Source organism: Melozone crissalis, unplaced genomic scaffold, assembly GCF_028551555.1.
Source record: "Melozone crissalis strain CALT ecotype California unplaced genomic scaffold, PUWL_Pcris_2 ptg000042l_1, whole genome shotgun sequence".
Classification (NCBI taxonomy): Eukaryota; Metazoa; Chordata; class Aves; order Passeriformes; family Passerellidae; genus Melozone; species Melozone crissalis.
In genome coordinates, this window is record NW_026535820.1 from 31,661,431 (window position 1) to 31,682,751 (window position 21,321).

Consider the following 21,321-nt stretch of genomic DNA (forward strand, 5'->3'; position numbering starts at 1 on the left):
TGTGAAGATGAACTCCCCTCCCCTGAAGCATGGCTGCTCAGGCACCACAGCAGAAAGAAGAATGCATTAATAATAACCAGTACCCAGATAAGCACAAGTCCTGTGAGGAGCAGCTGAGGGAGCTGGGGTTATTTAACCTGGAGAAAAGGAGGCTCAGGGGGGACCCTATCCCCCTCTACAACCACCTGAGAGTGTAGCCAGGTGTGGGTCGGCCTCTTCTCCGAGGCAATCAGCAACCGGATGAGAGGACACGGTCTTAAGATGTGTCAGGGGTAGTTTAGGTTGGACATTGGGAGGAATTTCTCTACTGAAAAGCATTGAACATTGGAATGGACTGCCCAGGAAGGTGATGGAGTCCCCACCCCTGCAGGTATTTAAGGAAAGAGAGGAGTGCCACAGTTTAGTAGACATGATGGTGTTGGGTCATGGGTTAGGCTTGATCTGAGACCTTTTCCAACCTAATTGATTCTGTGATTCTTCCAGTGAAGGCACTGCAGAGTCAGCACTACAATTTGAAGTTATTGTTATTATTTCACACACACAAGGTTATTATTTCACATATAAACCACGAGGCATGCTGCAGGCTTTTGTACATGCATACCCAGATAAAGCTTGCTGCTCCAAAGGGGTAATGAATTTCTATATCAGAAAGAGAGCACGAAACCCTGGGAGACCCAGGAAGCAACAAACAAGGAGGATGTTCCACACCTGTCTACAACAAGGTCTCAATTCACAGGAGACAGTAACTCTGCAGTTGCAAGCTCTAAACTTCTCATTTCCTGCCAATTAACCTGTGAACACCCTTCTCCCTTCCCCTTTGTGCCTTCTGTGAGGAGTAGGAGTTCTGCAGCTTTTTGTTAAAAATTATTTCCTTGCAGCTCTCTGGTCTCAGTAAAATATGTAAAAACCGAGATGAAGCTTTACAGAAAATTAATTTTCTCTTGATTTAATTTTTGTTATTGCTTAACTTCTAATTTTATTAATTCTCTAGTTACCTCAGAAGTCTGCCTTGCTGTTATTGTGAGAAACCCAAAAAATATAATATTAAATCCCACCAACAGCATTGATTAAATATTAACAGTAAATATAATCATTCTTTTTCTTCCTTATTTTGCAGTACTGGCACAAGTAAAACATTAAAATGTATTTTGGAACAAATATACAGTTTTCCATTAGTATAAGAATACACCAAGCCATCACAAAACAGAGACAGATAAAAGAACAAAATAATACAATGCTTCTTCAGCCTCTATTTGCACCTGGTAAGAAAGGAAAAAATAAAAATAATTGTACAGCTGGATGGACTATGTTGGATTGTGTTTTTTGAAAACATTTCCAGAAGCATTCACTTGCTGACTCTTATCCAGTTCAGGCTTCTCAGCTGTCTTTCAGAGGCACAGCAGCACTCTGCAGGATGCCATTCAACCATTTTATGTCAGTGCATTACAGATTTAGGGGTCTCTCCTTTTTCAGCATGCTCCTCCTGTACCCAAGCAAAAAAATTACCTCAAATCCAAGTTATTTCAACTTTATTGTAACTTTATTTCCACTTGAAATGATTCCACAGTAAGAGGAAAAAGAAGCTGTCTCAGAGATGGCCATTTACAACAGCTGAATATTCTGATTTTGTTATTTTAATACAAGATTGTTCTGCATCTTGAAAACAAACAGGAAAAAGATGTTTCTATTTTTATTTTCAGAATTCAGAATTTTTGCTGATTAAGTTCACCTCCATTAAGCAGGCATTAAAATTGTTCCTATACAGAGTAAATGAACTGTAAGAACTCTGGTTCCATCTCTGCCTCTGATAAGAACAGATTTAGATGCATTCCAGAAATTCCTCAGAGTTTCTTTAAAACACAGTGTTTTAATTTTTCTGTGAACTGTTTTCCTTCCTGGGTCCATTCACATAATAAAACTCATAAATTTTGTTGCTGCTTTCTTTGTTACCTTAGTTTTACTGCATCTTGCATTCCATGGTACGAAGATGTGAAACCATCAGGATGAGAATTCTCAAATTCCATCCAGATCTCAAAAAAAAATGTAAGTTAACACTAAAAAGTTCATATGCCATCTGGCCCCAGCATGTCTAAGTTACATCAGTATTTGGCTGCAAAGCTGAAGAGCTTTAATTAGAACCACTGCACTGAATGCTACCCAGCATCACAAGCAGGAATTGAATTTTAATCACTTTAAAAAAATTTTTTTTCCCAAGCAAACTAATCTATAACCATTCAAAACATTTTTTCACCCTCCTACAAAAGTAGAAGTCATTAATATATAGACATGTACACTCAGTCAGAACCAGAACTACTTTAGTTGGAAAAATACTCATGTTAAAAGAGCCTGAAGGACAGGGTAAGCCAGCTTTCATTTCATTCTCATACTGGCAGGATAAAAGACAAAAGATACTCTTGCCACCACATCAGTGCCTCTAAGCCAGAGCCTGCTTATATTTCCTGTTGGGAAATATCTCTAAATTTGCAAACTTCTACTAACATTGCTGAGCTTCTATGCTCCTTAAATCAGCTATAATCCAGGCACTTCTCATCTCAGCAAGAGACTGACAGCGCTGACTTTTCATTAGTATTTTTAATCTTATTAAGAAAAAGATATGGAGACTTGTTCATAACCCTTATATGGGAAAGAGTTTTTATTACAAAGGCTTTTTAGTCAGTCCCAGCAGCCACAGGGAATAACTTCCAAGCATTTGTTGTAGGAGGAGTTTGTACTGCTGAGTGCAGTAGTTCATTCTGCTGATAATTCTTTGTAAAAGAACCAACATTAAGAAAAGTTCAGACTGTCAATGTATTTAATAATACTGAAGAAAGCAAGTTATCTGTTTTAAAAAGCTGTCTTAACACTAAAAGAATGAGCATGAGCTTTACAACCTTTCCACAATATAGAACTTTCAGCTAAATGAACTGAAAAATAAATAACAAGAACATCAACAGCAAGTTATTAATTTAATATAAAAAAGCACTGTACAAAACTTAAATGTAAAACAAAATAACTCCATGAGGTCAAATGAAGTAAAGCAACAAACTTAGAGAAAGTAAACATTGCTGCATTATCTCTATTAAGTACCATGGCACTGTGTGCTGCCATTGCTTGGTCCCCTCAGAGTTCCACTTTCAGTCAGGATCCTTATAACATTTGGTATATCGATTCCTTAGTTAAAGGCAAACAAACAAACAAAATCAAAAAACAAGCAATTTTATGATAAAATTCATTTAAAAATACAGGTTATACTGAAACATTCAGATGCTGAGATGAGTTTTGGATCTTTCCTTATTAAAAGAAAAATACCTTAATGGAGAACAATAAGAATGTGCCTGGAAACTGTTAGCTTTCCTACAATGTACTCATCTTTAGGGTTCATTTTTTAACCTTTGTGAGGTTACACACTCTGAGAAGCTTAGAAACATACACAGGAAGCTTCTGAAGAGAGAGCAGGAGTTGACTGAAGACATGGGAAGGTTTAATAGCTGACACTTATTAGAAAGTTGTATGCAAAAGGGAGACTACTTGTCTCTGATTCATTATTATTTCTATGTTACTGTGCAAATACACTTCTTTCAGGAACTGGTAAATAAAAAAATTCTTCACTGTTGTATTCACAAAACTAGCATTTCTCCACTTACAGCTCAGAGAAGATTCTAATTCTTTAATAACAATATATTTGGTTTTAGTTCACTGTCTCTTGCCATGCAAATGTTACTATGCAAAAATGAGAGAAGAATTTTTAAAAAATCAGCAATTACTAATGCCTGTATGGGAAAGCAGTTATTCTGAATTACCATTCCTAAACTGGATCCTGCAAAAGTTAGAGGGTGGGAAAAAAGAATTCTCTTCAACTCTCCCTAATACCTCAAAGTTCTTTGACCCATATAAGTCCTCAATATTTCCCAGAGCTAATAAATGATGTTATGTATATGTTTATATATGTACACATGTGTGTGTGTACATGTGTATGTAAATTACCTCTGAAAGCTGGATTTGATGCTGCTATTTTGTGTAGGGTGTCAGTAACTTCCTCAGCATTCATGTTTCTTACACTCTTCAAAAATTCAGTTGTGATGTTGTTCTCATATGCTGTTTCCAAAGAGCCACTTGAAAAGTTCTGGGCTCCATCTTCATTGGCTGGTAAGAACTGCTTAGCTGACCAGCTGCTTGAGTAGTCTAAAGAAGGGAAATATTGTTTTTCAGTAAAAGAGGATTCTGAAGAGCCTTCATCACCTTATTTCTCTAAACAGGGCTTTTTCACACCTGACTTTGCTGCATTTTCAAACCACCAAGAGTCAGGAATGCTGTCCAGTTACAGAAAAATCCTGGAGAAACAACGGTGGGGAAGTAGGTGAAAGCTATTTCCATTACACTTACAAAAACAGAATAAAAGTCTCAAATCTCACATATTCAAAGTCACTGCAATTTTTGGTATTACCATTGTAAAAATTAAGGTTTTCAAAAGCTAAACTTTCTAGAAAAACTAGAAAATTGACACAGTACAGAAAAAAAAAATCACACAGAATAACTTCCCTAGTATTCCAGGAATCTTGGCTTTCGAAGCATAGGGTTGTACTTCCTAAGTTTAAGAAACAGCCATTTGTTTCTATCAGAAGAAAATGACCTCCAAGAAATCCAGGATTGTTTGAAAAAATTAATCAGAAATACTGAGCCCAAGTAGCTGAAGTATGCAGGTATTAAAGAGAATTATTCATCCTCTGCCACATAACTTTCTACTAACATCTTGATTTGACTAAACCTGCAGGAAACATCTCCTCCATCAAGAAGGGAAAAAAAATATTGGGGGAAAAAAAAGCCAAAGATACTTTGAAAGTCTCCTTAGAAACAGGTGTCTTTGAACACAGAGGACAGGATAGTCAGAGTTGGTACTAACTCAATTTCTCCCCAAATCCTACAGTTAAGTAGGATCAGTGTGTTTTAATTGTCTTCTAATATTAGTAGAGAATGGGGGAAACCCCCCAAACTATTCATTTATGCTACTTGACTCTGGCTTTATTGTGCTCTTAACCACTGCTTTGGAAAAGCAGGAAGAAAGGCTTACTATCATTTATGCAACATTTAATATTAAGATTAAACTATATTAAAGACTGCAAAGCCAACATTACCAGTGTCAGAGTCACTAATATCTGCTGAAATTGGGCCAGGCTGTTCTGTGGAATATTCTAGTGCTGCTTCTCCATTATATCCAGCATTTAGGTGGTCCTGTGAGTTTAAAAAAAATAAAAATAATTAAAATCTCATCAGGACAACCTCTTGGAACAATGAACTACTACATTTTTAATGATCACAAACCAAATAAAAGACCAGTATTTCTGCAACCAAATCTGAAAAATCACATATTTCTTTGCAAATCATAGGGCTAATAACTTCTCTGTACACACTGCCCATCATATTTCTCTATGTCTGAAAAACCTCTGTCTTAGGCAAAGAAGTGATACTCATTGAGCCTAATTCTCAACTTGTCAGATTTCAAAAGGAAGCATTTTACACTCAAAATAGAAGATTTAGCTAAAAAAAAATTACCAGTTGAAAGATCACAGCTTAGAATACTAACAAGGCCTAATGTAGGAAAACATTTTGGTCCTCCACACCTTGTAGGTTGACAGTTATTTTAGTTAGAACTTCATTATTTTGTAACAATGTCAGCAGCCTCAGAAAAGTATTCAAAACACCTCCATATGTACTGCTTATGTAAAGACAAGTCAGTCAGAAGTAATAGCAGAGAGGGGAAAAATTGGGTTTCTAATAATGGAAGAAGAATGAGACATTAGAAAGAACAGTCCAAAGAGTAGGACCAGAAGTTGTATAAGAAAAAAAAAATCACATCACTGATGCATGGTGAATAAAGTGAAGTCTGGGAACAGAAACAGGATACAGAACAGGAGTGTTATGCAAGTCAGTAGAGATGAGAAAAGCTTAAGTCAGAATTAAAAATGGGCAAAAGTAGCAGAAAAACATGGGAAATAAGTGACAAGATGATTTTTACCTTCTATCAACAATAAAAAATAAGCAAGCACTGTTGAACAAAAATTTAGACTTGTCAACAGAAAAGCTAAAATTTTACCCTATCATCACTACCAAAATTTCTGTATTTAACGAGCAAAACTTACAATACAGTCTTCACAGTATTTTTGTTTTATTGTATCATCGCTAAAAATAAAAATGCACAATCACAGGAATCTAAAGGTTTGTAGAACAAACCAAAACTAAATCCACATTACTTTGTTTGATGCAGCCTGCTGACGGTATTCCACCAGTGCATTTGTGAGAGTCTGTGTAACTTTCAGGATAAATGAAGCATCATCTTCATTCAGTATCTCAAAACTTTGCTAGGGGAAGAAGAAGCAAAACAACACACCATAAAACATTTTTCCTCAGAAAACCTGAAGTATCAAAATTTGTAAACAAACCTGCAGGAACCTCATTTTCTCTGTGTCTCTACCCTTCTGTCAGACTTGGATGGAATTACAAAGCAAATACAGTTTTTATTTTTAATCCCATAAACTGGGGGAAGGAAGGTAGAATGAAAGAGAAATCTAAGAGAAGGAAGATGCAGCTCTGCAACACAATCATTTGAAAAGGAATAAAACAAAAATATGCCTGAAAATATATAGAAGATAATGCTTTTCCTTAAGTATTTTGATCTCTTGCCAAGATGCCTGCATACAAATGAATGTGTACACCTTCCCTGAGGCAACATAGTCATAACCAATTTCTCTAGAATGTAGCAAAAAGCCAGAATGCTACTGAATTTAAATGTACATGCTACCTTGCCTTACATTAACCTTATTTTTTCCTAAAAGTCTACAGAAAAAGCAATCTTGAAGCTGTGAAGCTGTACTAGGGAAGCAAGTTCCAGCACCAACAGCACTCACAGAGAGGGCTACATTTGTCATCCTCTTGTCTACACCAAGGAAGTTCTGCTGAAAACACATTCTTGGGGACAAAGCAAAAAACTCCAGGTGTGTCCTAACAGTTCAAAGTCTTCTGGATTAGAAACAAGCACCTTTAAACACACCAGACAATGGAAAATAAGTAATAGAAACTTAGCATTAAGTTCATATGAGACAGCGTAACAGGGACTGTATTACATTTTTACCACTAATAATGGGTAAACCACCTGTCTCCTGGTTTACCCAAGTTATATTTAAGGAAGATCTCAAAACCTATCTGGAAAAAGAAGAGTAAATTATGGCCACAATGCAGCTTTTGAAAAAATTACATTAGATGAAAAAATAAACTATTTCCACACTTTGCAAAACAGAATAGTGTTCCAATCACATTCTCAATTGTCCTCTTTTCTTCTCAGAGGACAATCATACTAAGAAAGAAGATGCCTCAAAACAAATTCAAGTTTATTGACAAGGTGTAATCTCTCTACCTAGTAATTTCCTATAAAACAAGAGGATAAAACCATTTTATGATAGTCAATAGTGCCTAAATTACCATGCAGTACACCAGTCAAGCAACTACCAGTAAGGATTTCCATTTCAGTGCTTTTATGGAAATCACCATTTCTGTATGCAAGATCACAACAGCTGTTGATACATCTAATAACTGGAAAAGGACAGTTTTCCACTGTTACTGAGAGTATCATTGCTGTGCATGTGTACCTAATACACATTTTCAACAACTGAACAGAATTCCAGTGTACTGACACTTACTTTAGAGAGGCACATTTTGTAGTTATGGGGGAGCCCTGTTTTAAATACACAACTTGCATTTTATTTCTTAAAAATCCCTTCTTTCCTTTCTCTGTATCTCTGATATTTGTCTTCATTCTGCTTCTTTCTGTTACTGAACTTCAGATTTCCAAATTCCTCATTTGAAAATTATAAACCAGTTATAGAAACAAAAGAGAAATAAAGTTTAAAAAGGTCATATTACCTAAACATGTAGTTAAGGAGTGAAGCTAAGATACAGTTGAAAAAATGAATTTTCAATGCAAGTAATTCCTCTGACAGTAAACCAATATTTTGGCAAAAGCAATGTCTAGAAACTTGAAAATTAATAGACACATTATAAATTCAGTGACATTCATTTTATTCTGAATCCTGCCTTCTGGCAAAATGGTTATCTGTTAGATTACAAGACTGCCTACATTCTGCCTTTCATTGCTTGCTACATTTTAGACTTAGCAAACCAGTGATTTCATTTCTTAGTTTTTTAATTTTTCTTCCAAAAAATATCTTGCAATGTAGGATTTAACACTCACCAAATAACCCAACAGTTCTTCTTGACTAGTAAATTCTTCAGGATCTGCTGTAAGTTCTTGCTGCTTAACATAAAAAGAGGTCCTTAGATCTATTATATGCAGCACATACAAATAAACAATAATAACTATGGTTACTCTACAATACAAATTGCTTGTGCTGTTATGAAATGTGTACATAGGTTTCCATAAAAAAGTATGAAAAAATCTTGTTGTTAATAGTTTTGCCTTAGTAACTTTGTAGCTAATTTATTTGGAATAATATTGAGTAAGCAAACACCATTGCCAATCATATACTAATTAATCCCCCAAATATTTGGAAAGTGGAGTAACCCATTAACAGAAAAATATTCACCTGAGCTTCTGTGTTTTCTTCCTCTGATTGTTTATTGGTCTCACACCTTAAAATAGAATAAATAAAACATTCAGTTGGCTGATCCAGCAAAAATGTGTAGGCAACCAATAACTGTTAATCAGTTTAAATTCCTGCCACACTACTACTACAGTAGTTCTGATACACTCTGAAAGAAAGGTCACATATTATTTCCTCAGAGCAATCCCAGTCATCCCAGTCATCCCAGATCATCATAAAAATTATGTATGCTGTGTGGGTTTGTTTTAGTGTGGTGATCTAGCACATAAGCTCTAAAACACAGAGTTAATATAAAAGCTTGGCATTGGTGGTAATAGCTCTAAGATTTTTGTACACATTGCAGCGAGACAAGGCTCCTAATTACAGCTGGATTTTTATCAGCACTTCAAAAACTAGCCTTTAAAAAATTCAGCTATAAAAAATGAGTGGTTTATAATGCAGTCACCAAATAATGGGCATAAAAATATTCATATGGCAAAACATTCCTGTGCCATGTTTGTGCTGTTCTGCCATTACCACTACTACAGATACATTCCAACCCTTCGCAAGCCCAGGAACCAGGGCTGAGAGTGGCTGGTTTCTTAAATTAACCAAAAGCATATGACTGCCAAGCCTAAGCCCTCTTCTGCCTTGAAATGTTTCTTAGGAATCAAAAGTTTAGTAAAAGCAGATGATGATAAAATAATTTATATCGTCAGATGACTCTTTGTTCAGAAACTTAACTACAAAGAAATGAGGAGTCATAGAAATTCTCAGACAGGTACTGCAAAATCTTTAAGTGGAAACAAGCTATCAGTGAGGATCTGATCTTAGTTCTTTTAAGACACTATATATTGAGTTCATATCTTCTCAGCAGTCTCACAAACATAAATAAATAAGTAGTAAAGGAACAAGCTGAAGCCCTAGTTTAGTAACTAACTTCCAAGTCTGTCTCTCACTGCAACACCTGGCTGTTTATAGTCACCCAGAATCCATCTGAGCCAGATTAAAAGAAAAACATTAAGTGATATTCCAAAGGAAGCTGTTCTTAAAATTTAAAAGCACAAGACTGCACAATGAAGATCAGTACCAGGCAAAAATAGTCCTCAGCATCTCCAGATGTGGATAGCTGAGCTTTTACTCATTTCCTAATCTTCAAGTTTTCACAGACTGGTTCCAATTCAGAACTGTTATTTATTTGAAAGCCAATAAGTAAACACAAAGATTCATAAACCTGGACTTGAATCCAGTTTCAACTCATTGTTTTCTGTCCCAGACACATTTTCAGAAAAATCCTTTCCTTAGGATTTTTTCTCCTGAGAAGCTGAGAGGCCTCAGGAACAAAATGTAAACAATGGTTACCTGCTGCTGTGTAATGCAACAGGTGGAGCTGTGATTGGTCTCATGTGGTTGTTTCTAATTAATGGCCAATCACAGTCCAGCTGGCTCGGACTCTCTGTCTGAGCCACAAGCCTTTGTTATCATTCTTTCTTTTTCTATTCTTAGCTAGCCTTCTGATGAAATCCTTGCTTCTATCCTTTTAGTATAGTTTTAATATAATATATGTAATAAAATAATAAATCAAGCCTTCAGAAACATGGAGTCAGATCCTCATCTCTTCCCTCATCCTAAGACCCCTGCAAACACTGTCACAGTTTTCCATAATGGTTTGTTCCACAGAGAGGCAAGTCTGAAAAAATGTACTTCAGGAACATGAAGATTTCTTCTTTAACAATGAACAAGCAAAAGCTGTTAGCCCTCCATGTCTGGGAGAGATACTACTAGTTTAAAGTTAGAACACATTCCAAGGGAATGCCATTAAGAAAAAAACCAAGTAACTAACTTGGAACAAAAGTCCTGTGTCTGGCTTGATGCCTGTATATCCCTTCCCAAATGCCCTCCTGTGGCTCCTGGTGCTGCAGGAAGATGACCAATGCTGGAGATGTCCTCCTCACACAAAGGCTGACAGTTACTCAGCTCACAACTCTGTTACTAATAAGATGCTCACAAGCAGCAAGCACAGTTTCACCATTTTAGAACACAGCTGCTCCTTTGAAACACTTATTCTCCTTTGTAAAGGAGAAACCCCAACTGTTTCAACTACTACTGATTGTCTTTCCCTTCCAAAATCAGTTCACATACCACTTTAACTATCTGACATGAACCTGTGACAGAGGCAGTTTTAAACCCTGAGGAGACATATTTTGGAACATTTTGAGCGGCACATGACAACTATATCTTAAGGATAATAGTTAAATACAAGAGCCAGCTGCACCCAGAGCAAAGTCTGAGGTCACTTTACATACACCAGGTTTTCTGTCAATTACAGAAGTTTAAGGCTCAGCACAATTTCAGAAGACATGGATTTTACTATGCAAATCCAATACAGACAATTGTCATGCACAACATTTTCCTTTAAGTTAATTTAAATGGGTTTGAAGGTGGTGAATTTTTTTCTTTTACCATTCTGAGTCATTGTCTTTGCTGCTTTCAATAGCATTATTAGGTTCAACTTTTTCATCTGGTTTTCCCTGTTCTTCCTGCCTTTCTTCATTCTCCTCCTGAACATTATTTTCATCTAAAACAATAAAAAGGTATATTAAGTGATGTTTTTCCAGTGCTTAATTTAAAAAATATTCTAAACAAAGAATACTTCTAAAGACAACATCAATAAAGTCTAAAGGTGGAAATAAGGTATCTTATGAAGAAGTAAAATAAAAATTGAGCCTAAAAATCAGTAGAAGTAGAATGTTTTCTTCACAAACACTGGGATTATTCCTTCCTTTGCCACAGACCCCAAGGCCATCCACACAACTGTGCAAATTCACCTTTCTAACTCTGTGGAAGGCATGAACAGGCACATGTAGTAGTACATAATTGATGCACTGGTGAAAGTTAAAAAAAACAATAAAAGAAATAATTTTTCTTCTTACCTTGCATAGTCTCTGTCAGTTCCCCATCTTTATTATCTGTTTTTTCTGCATCACTAAGGGGTGCATCCACATGCTGAACTTTAGCTTTTGAAGGGCTGTCCTCTGCACTGTGAGCTAAACAAACATGCTTGAAATGTAGCACAATGGACATTATTTTGATAGAGGGGGGTTCTACTACTGCACTTCAATTTCACCTAGCTCTGTTTCTAGGCAATAGTACTTACAAACACCAAGAATAATTTTATAAGCATTATTATGTGACACCATATTAAATATGAACTACAAGTCAGCAACCAAGTTTAAAGTATTTTATAGCCTGGTTATAATTACATGCTTGCATCTCCTAAAAAATGTAAATACTATAATGTAGTAGAATGCTACAATGTCACATGCAAAGTAAGACACATTAACCAACAGGTTACAGTCAAGAAATCTAATTTGAATAGGACTCAGCTTATTTCAGACCACTTTTCTAGATTCAAAATGGCTATTTTTCTCTTCAGAGTACAACACTGGTAATTTAGATGATCTCATTACTTCTACTGAGTTATTTTAAGGTACCACTTACATGCTAATATACATTAAAATTAAGTACATTGGTTTTAATTCAAATCTTTATTTTTCAGATAATGCAAATCATAGCAAAGTTTTGCCATTTCCTCAAGTGGCATTCAGTGATACTGTCTGTCCACCTGGACAACACTGTACCTACAATGAGTTTTAAAACATTAACTGAGTGGGGAAATCTGAGAGATACCACATTCCTACAATTTTGTGAGTATCAATAGCTAGTAAAACAAAGTTTTCTTTATATATATAAGCTTTTCTTAATATATATAAGCTTTCTTTATATATATATAGCTGTGCTTCAAGAATTCTGTGTGGATTCCTATACTGTAAATTAACTACTAGCACAGAGCCCCAACCTGTCCTTTTGTCCAGTTCACCAAAATGCTGGTGTGTACTGCAGAGACTACCCTGGTCTGATTTATATCAAAGGAGGACCAAATTAGAAATTGATAACTTGCACCCCACTGAGCACACTTACATTCTTGCCATTTCCTTCTCATTTTTGGAACACCTATAACAACCTAAAAATAAAACCCATTTATGTTAGTTATTTTGTGGATAAAATTATTTCATAGATATTTCATCAGCACTAATTTGTATTTTTCTAGGAATATATGACCAGTAGTGTAAAATATGTGTGTGTAAATCCTTCAATTAATATTCAAAAAGTTAGTTACTTGGACATTTATTTACCACAAATAAATTTCTTCTAGAGCTTAGAAAAAAAAAAGAAAATTAAACAGCTCGTTTCAGAAGATATAGGAATAAAATTAAACCAGGTTACACACACTTTGTTTAAAAGTTCCTTACATCAAAAATGGATTGCTATGGAGGTAAATAAACTACCTAGAAAAAGAAAAAGGTCTACAAAATACAGATGGAAGTAAACATTTTCATATCCATGAACATAAATCTCAAGTAAAATAAACAATCTCAAGTCAAGAAGAAATTCAAGTAAGTCAAATGAAAATGTTGCTGCCAACAGTCAGTTGATTTTCTTTTTAAGCAGAGGTTAAAAATGAAGGACAGACAGAATGGATTTGATAATCTGAAATCTCTCCCTTCTACGGCATTCATTCTTGACTTGATCTTCCAATATTTTCATACTTGTTTTTTTATCAGAAAAGGGTAGGATCAGAGCAGGCTCTAATCCTTGAACCTAAGTGTGATAGCATCACACAGAATGGGCAGGACACTGCCAGCTTTAACACAGGAACCTTGGGAGCTCCACTTTGGAAGGAGACATCTATGCACATGAAGTAGCATTAGCTAGGGATCCTGTCAGGAAACAAGTTGATGGAGAAAACAAATTTAATGTGTACCACAAAGAACTGTGAGCAACTCTTTAAGCTTGTCATGAACCAGCTGGTGGTAAGGTGAACCTCAAGAAGAAACTTCAGCAATATACAGTCCACATAAAGGTATTATAAATACCACTGCAGTGTAAGTATCAACAGAGAGCAATATGAAGATGTCTCCACATGAATATGTTTCTAAGGGTGCAGCTCCCTAAGAGTTTAAGTTTATGGCACTTCTGTGATGCCACAGCACTGCTGATTATTTCATGTCAACCTGCAAATTCCCACACTTTCATCTGTACTATGAGAAATTTTACCTGGCTTCCCTGAGAATTGCCACAAGCTGCTTACAAAGCAGAAACTACTCAGAAAAATTATAAAGGCAGTTTCCTAGCAACAAAAAACCAACTTATTTTACACACATACACAGAGCTGTGAATTGACTAAATATTAGTATATATATTCTGTGTTATTTGTGCACTCAGACAGAGAAATTTTGTCCAGAATAATCCTGGAAGAATTATTAAAATTACAAAAAGCACCTGTAAAAAGGTTTAAAAAGTAAGATTTTCCCACCTTCCAAAGCAAATCTGTCCACCATAAGGGAAATTACTTTTTTTTTCTTTATTAAATATAAACCTTCTGGAATTCTTAAGAGAAATGTACCTGTATTTGTTTTCTTCCTTCTTTCTTCTCAATTGTTAATCCAATTTGCCTAACTCTTTTGTTTAGTTCAGAGCCTTTACCCTTGACTTCATCAGATTGTGCTATCTCTGGATAATGTTGTCTCTAGAAAATAAATGCAAGTCTTTAAGTCACACAACTCCTTCCAGATCTGGCACAGTTAATAATCATGGGAGATAAATCAACTTCTACATATACATAGTAGAACTTATTAAAATAGTTATGTACAGAATAATTTAGGGAATTGAAGCCAAATCTTCAGCCCAAAACAGGGTTGACACTGAATGCTGAGCTGCTTGTGTCAGGCTTTGCTGCTTGGGTCTAAAAACCTCTGGAGAGAGAGATTTCCCCTTTCTCTGGACAACCTGCTCCAATGCTTGACTGCCCTCACAGCAAAAACTTCTTTATGTCATGTAGGAAAATGCCCTGCTTGAATTTATGTTCCTGCCAAGAAGCTCCAAAAAGGGTCTGGTTCTGCCTTCTTAATGACCTCCTCTGAAGTACTGGAGGGTTACTCTCTGACACTTTTTCTTCTCCAGCCAGAAGAAACCCAATTACCTCAACTTCTCTTCATAGTACAAGCGTGCTTCAGCCCCTGACCATCTTGGCAGTTCTCCACTGGACTAGCTCAATTTCATAAATAGCCTCCTTTCTGTAGTAGCACAAAACTGAACACAATACCCTGGATATGGCCTAGCAAGGATCAAGAACAGGGGAATAATCACTTCCTTTGATCTACTGGCTGTACCCTTGTTAGTAGAGCTCAGCTTGACACCAAGCTACACTACTTATCTTGAGCTTGTTATCCACCAGGCTCCTTTTTCAGCAGAGCAAATTCCAGTCATTTAGTTTCCTGTCTTTTCTGCTACCCAGGGTAATCCAGCTCAGGTGCACAACTTAAAAGTTATCCTTCATGACTTATTATATTTTTATAGTATTTAAGAATTTAGGAGAGATGCAGTTAACAAGTCTAAGATTCAGAATTGCAGGAAACAGTTCCAAGTAAGCAGGAAATGCAATAGCTGAGAACATCAAAACTCAGCATGTACATCTGAATGAATGAATGACCAGAAACAGCATGGTGTTTATGAAAGACATTACTGCAGTTTCATAGCAGCACACCCAACATTAGGCCTAAAGCTGCCCCAAAATACTATGTGAACTCAGCTGTCTGTTATTATAGAGTCACTCAACTGACTTTAAGAAGTGTTCAACATAATACCAGTTTTGAGAGACTTTTATGGGGAGCATCAAAATACTTTGCAGAATATTGCTCTCTCAGTTTTGTTAAAGCCCATCCTAAGCCAATATACTCAAGTAAACATTCAGAGGCTGGAGAGCCTAATTTCTCTAAACATATTGAAAATGATAACACGTTTGAATGTTTGGGTGCTGACATGAACCTCAAGAGCTTTATCATAAAACAAGCAACAGAACAGACATTTCTTGTCCAGCCTCAAAACAGAATAGGAGTTGGGTTTTCCCCCCCACTGACTCCAAGTCACTCTATCTAATAATCTAATATGTATCACATTGTCTAATATGCATCATGTTCATTTATAAATACATTCCTTTCAAAGCATCTGAAAGATTGAATAGCTTCTTCATCGATACTGTTCTCCGACATAATACAAAAATCAGTCAAACATCTATTTCTAGCCCATTTTAGCTATACATTTCATTGTTGATTGACCAAAACAAAATAAACTAATACTGAGTTTAGTTTATTCTATTTCAGACAGCAATGGACAGACATACACATTACTGATCAGAAGAATTTTAAGTATATTCATCACACCTGCACAATTGCAATACCAAGATTTTCACAGAAGCTTATGTAAAACTTTAGATTTTTATTTTTTAAAAATCAAAATTTGACTAACTAATTCTCCCCTTTAATCATTGCATTACAACAAACAAACAAAAGAACTTACCAAGTATGCCAGTCTGTGCTTGGAACCACAAACATGCATGAACATGTTACTCAGTCCTGTTTTACAGTAACATAGTTGACATTCATAGAGAAAAGGAACATTGTCTTTTGTTCGGTATTCTATTATGTAATTAAGTCCTGTATTGAAAAAGAAAACCAAACAAATTAGGAAATTTCATGTTTGCTGGAACAAATCATCAGTGCTGGTTGCAAAGGAGCTGATCTTAAAGCCCTGACATATAAGGAAAAGATTACTACTGCATGTCAAGTACATCAATGAAGACTTTTGGAACCATCAGGTATTTTATCTTTTGGGTGTCTAGACTTAGAACACCAAAGGTATAAAATTGATATTTTTAGGATGTCTTATGCTTACCACATAGTACTCAACAATTTATTTTAGAGCCACACTGATCTCTTAAATTAAAGTTCATTTTTGTCATATCACTTTAGATTGTGTCTAGAGAATATTGTCAACATGAGGTATCCATGAGGTATCTAATCAAATATGTTCCAGGTCAAATCCAATGATTTTGTCACTGTAATTTGTCACTTCCATACCATACTATTGGGTACTCAGCACAACCATAAGGAGATTTTGTAACACATTACCTGATTTTACATTTTAAAAAACTGATCTGTACTCTTTAAGGTAAATACCACAAAACCAAACAATTACAGTATTAAAAGCCCTCACCAAGTGCAGGTTCTGATTCTTTACATGTATTAAGCTGGTCTTCTAGTGTCTGTCCATGAAACTTCTCTGGCTCAAGTGGCGCTGTAAGAAATTCACATACAAGTGAATCTCTGCTCATACGTGGTCCCACATCACAAATTAAGTCAGTTAATATGAAACATTATTTCCCTCAATCTTATTTCCACTCTTTCCACAGCATTTGAATTGCAAAAATTAGGTATTATTACAAAATATTACTGCAGATTGAAAGTACAATGATCAGAAATGAATTCCCAATGACCTGCTAAGATCTAGACATCACTTGTAATGTTGTATCTCAAAATTTTTTATTTCTTCCACTTTTTTTTTTTCAGGGAGGTGTGGGGAGAGGCATTAAACATTCTTACCAAAATCAGAAAGTTTCGCAGGTGTTTTCATTTTCTTCCCTAAGCAACTTTCTGTTTTAACTAAAAAAAAAAAAAAAAAAAAAAAGAAAAAGAAGAAAACAAAAGTAAGAATCTGAAAGAAGTGGAAATAAAATTGTTAGTACAGTTGAAAGGACAATTTGGTAAAATAACTGACTACTTTAGAAAAACCTCTTTGAGCTTTTGCTGATAAGAGAAAACTAAACTATGTTTAGTTTTGAATGTGCTAAGAGATTTTCTTCACAGATTCACAGATGATTTTGAGTTGGAAGGGACCCACAAGGATCACTGAGTTGTGTACAAGTCCCTGCTTGGGGAGTTGGTCCCCACGTACATGGTCCCACATCATAAATTAGGCCAGTTATCATGAAACATTGTCCCCCCCAATCTTATTTCTGCTCTTTTTAAAGCATTTGTATTGCAAAAATAAAGTATTACTACAAAATATTACTGCAGACTGAAAGTACAATGAACAGAAATTAACTCCCAATGACCTAATAAGATCTGGACATCACGTGTAATATTATGCCTCAAAATTTTTTATTTCTTTCACTTCTTTTTTTTGGGGGGGGGGAGGGAGGTCTGGGGGAAGATGTTAAACATTCTTACCAAAATCAGGAAGTTTCACAGTTGTTTTCAATTTCTTTCCTAAGGAACCTTCTGTTTTAACTAAAAAAAAAAAAAAAAAGAAAGAAAACAAAAGAATCCCACAGAAGTGGAAATAAAATTGTTAGTATAAAAAGTAATTTGGTAAAAAAACTGACTACTTGAAAAAAACTCTGACCTTCTGTTGACATGAGAAAACAGCTATGTTTAAGTTAAGTTTTGAACATGCTAAGAGATTTTTTTCACAGATTCACAGACTGTTCTGAGTTGGAAGGGACCCACAAGGATCATCGAGTCCTGTTCAAGGAATGAACCCTTGACCCTGGTGTCATTAGCACCATGCTCCAAAAGATGGACAAAAAACATTCACACTAAACAACAACAAAGTTATTTCAAGTCAGGCAATTCACTGAAGCAGGCAGAGAGGAAGATCAATCAAGTTCAATGTCTCTAAACATTTGAGGGCACCCAGGAATTTCAGGATATTTATTTCAGCAAGCATACAGCTGCTAAATATTTCATCACTTAAATTTCCATTACAGTCCAAACAAAAATTCTCAGATCAGGTAGGTCCAATGACTATGTCTGACTTGAACAACAACTTTCAAACAGAATTCTAGGAGCAGTGAACTGTAGAAACCTGAAAAAACATTTTGGTGCATCATGAAACCAAGTTAGGAGAACAACTGCAAATGTAGTTAGACCTTCACTCCTTCTGGAACTAGACCAGTTCATCAAGACCCAGAGGAGGTTTAACGATTTATAAATTTATTAAAAGTATTAAAAATATCTTTATTAGCTGAAGCAAATTAAACCCCTTTCAAAAACAAATGTAAAGTATATACAGTATTTCTACATGCTTTAAGAAGCATAGGTTTTTAAATTATATTTAAACTTTTGAAGGTCTCTAATGTCTTGAATTCTTTAGGGTTTCTCAAAAATTTAATGTAGGTGATTTTTAGTCTTCTAGCTAGTGCTTGTTAATCAACTTTGCATACCTCTTGCTCAAATTACTGATTGATTAGGTAGCTATATCATAAAAAAGCACAGGATAGGTCTTTAAGAACAAGTCTTGAGAAAGTCTTGTTTTTCATTTGTTTCATAAACAACTACATTGGGCTAGGGAGAAAGATGTGGGTACAGGACACAGCAGGAAGCAAAAAATCTTGCACTTACTCATGCCATGAGTTTTCAGTGCTTCTTCAACCTAAATTACCAAGTTATCAACCAAAAAATAAGAAAGGCACTTAAGAGTCAAAAACCAACAATGCATAATTTTCATTATATATAAGTTCAATTAATACCAACAGCATAGACTATCTCAGGTGAACAATTACATGAAAATTAAAAAAGAAAAACATCTCTTTTTCTTCTGGAGATTGTCTATGATTTAAGCAATTCCATTTTCCCTTTATTAACAGCCATGTATTCTCATGTATTGTCTTTACTAGACATAAAGTTGTAACATTTTCTGACAGGACTAACGTACAAAACCACGTTCTCCTTTATCATTGTAGAGAAGACAGTAAGTTAGCAAAACTAATTAAATATCTGTTAAAACTAGTTAAATACCTGAAATTGTATGTTTCACAATAAAAACTAGATTTCAAACCCCATAATGTATTGCTAAATAAATTGGTAAAATCTGACAAAAGGCACATTCAAAAGCTGATCTTACCGTCCTGTGTTTTGCTCCAAGGAAATGAGTCTGCAAGTTTAATGCAGAAGAACACCAGATTTTGCAAATCTAGATGAAAGAGAAGAATTTCTAGCATTGCACACAGACCAAGACAAATAAAATACCACTCGTATCAAAACAGATCTACTATCAAATTGTTGGTATAGCTTAAGTTCTACAAAAGTACTAGCACTTCAAAGATAAACTAGAGCAATAAACTAGACAAATTCCTGAAACTGAATTTTTTAAGGCTTCAAGACCACTAAAACAGAGTGAAATGAACCAGAGTCTCCACATCATGTAAGAATTGCAGATGCTCCAGAACTCTGCCACTATCTCATAACACTTTCTGTGTGGGCATGCGTGGATAAGTGAAGGCAGATCCAAGAACTTCCTCACACACTCTAGAGAAGGGAGAGCCACAGGCAGGGCATTAATTGTGACAAGCCATGACACCTGCCGGAGGTGAGCCTGTTCCCCTCAGTGCTGCATCCACACTTACTCTGATCAGCTCAGGGCCTGCCTTGCTCCCTTTGGAAAACTTCCCTAACACAGCTGGCTTATGCCTGGGCCAGCTCAGAACGGGAGCAGATTAGCTTAAATTCACATCAATGAACAGCAGCAGCCCAAATATTTTCTTCTCCTCTAAAAATCCCAGTGTGCTTTAAAAAAACAGCAATAAACCTGACAACTAGGGAAATCAGGATTTTTTGTTCTGAACAGGATCTACACTTAATCACCCACTAAAAACAATGCTTTTATTTAGAAACATAATATTATTCACTTTAATAAGCGATTCTTAACACACAGCCAAGTCAAACATGACAAAGTCACCAAAACAAGTTCAGGTCCAGGGCTATTTACCAAGCTTGCTCAAGAGAAAAAAAATAACATTCACACTTGGTTTAGGTACAACTTCTAAAATGAATACTTACATTGCAGTAAAAGGGGTTTATTTGCTTCTTTATTTCACTTTCAGGGTCCATATTCAGTCTTTAGATGATAAAAAAACTCTAGGAAAATTGCAGAAAGATTGCAGACTGTTGTTTGAGCTTCACAAAATTATTTACATTTTTGTTCCGTCTATATGAGGGTTGGGTACATTCCAGCTTTATTTTGCGTCTCGCCTTGAGTTATATTCAACCTTTAACTTCCCAGGCTAATGATCCTATTTTCAACTCGAGAGCAAAACTACAGCATGGAAAGAAACAATTGTTCTCCGCGAGCTTCACTCGGGAAATATTAACGTCACCAAAAGATGACGCAGAACAAAAACTAATGAAACAAAAACTAATGAAACATAAACAAATCCGGGGCATTTCAAGCTTCCCCCTTCTTTCCTGGGATAGGAGTGCCCGCACGGGCTGGGACAGATGACACAGACATTGGGAACGGCCAGCCCGCAGTGCCGGGGGTGTGCCTGGGGAACAGGCGGCACAGGCGGGGTTCGGCAAGGAGGACACGCTCCCACCCGGCCCGCGGCGGCCAAGGAAAGGGGGAGGAAGTAAAGGAGGGAGGGAGGGAATGGAACGAAGGAAGGGAAGCAGGAAGGCCCCGAAGCTCCGAACCGCACGCCAGGAGCGGCGCAGGCGGCAGAGCGCCTTTCCCGGCACTTCCAGTCCCGCCGGGGCGGACACAGACGCTGCTCCCGCCGGAGCCGGCAGAGCGCCGGGCCGCCGCTGCCCACAACTCACCGGCGGGCCGGGCAGCGTCCGGAGCCCGGAGGAGCTGAGGGCGCTCCCTGGTGCCGCACCGGCACCTGCCACCGACCCGCTCGCGATGAGGCACGGAGGGGTGGCGGGAGCCCGGCCGGGCCGGGCACGGCACTGCGCGGTGCCGGCGGGCGGGGACGGGAACGGGATCGGGATCGGGAACGGGAGCGGGAGCGGGGCGGCCGCGGCAGCTCCCGGCTCTTCCCGCGGCCGCC

The 21,321-nt window shown here is 36.7% G+C and overlaps 1 protein-coding gene across 1 annotated transcript; it reads right to left on the reverse strand.

Moving 5' to 3' along the window:
- Nucleotides 1–531: 531 nt before the first annotated feature.
- On the reverse strand, nt 532–21,170 carry LOC128942685 (uncharacterized). Its single transcript, XM_054285293.1, has 18 exons — nt 21,085–21,170; nt 20,330–20,405; nt 19,395–19,463; nt 18,893–18,923; nt 17,720–17,779; nt 17,093–17,152; nt 16,707–16,787; nt 16,011–16,147; nt 14,059–14,181; nt 12,573–12,615; nt 11,525–11,638; nt 11,055–11,169; nt 8,595–8,640; nt 8,243–8,302; nt 6,249–6,356; nt 5,133–5,229; nt 3,985–4,182; nt 532–3,171 (listed from the first exon to the last, which is right to left on the reverse strand). Exons 2-18 carry the CDS (start codon nt 20,378–20,380, stop codon nt 3,080–3,082), a joined length of 1,485 nt encoding a protein of 494 aa, XP_054141268.1. The 5' UTR covers nt 20,381–20,405; nt 21,085–21,170; the 3' UTR covers nt 532–3,079.
- Nucleotides 21,171–21,321: the final 151 nt, after the last annotated feature.

Bases quoted from the DNA above. Each gene is read 5' to 3' on its own strand.
- LOC128942685 (XM_054285293.1), bottom strand. From the start codon at position 20,380: ATGGACCCTGAAAGTGAAATAAAGAAGCAAATAAACCCCTTTTACTGC. The intron at 17,780-18,892 runs GTAAGTGCAAGA...TTTTTTTTTTAG, and splicing joins ACTGAAAACTCATGGCATGA to TTAAAACAGAAGGTTCCTTA. The intron at 8,303-8,594 runs GTGAATATTTTT...TATGTTAAGCAG, and splicing joins AAGAAAACACAGAAGCTCAG to CAAGAACTTACAGCAGATCC.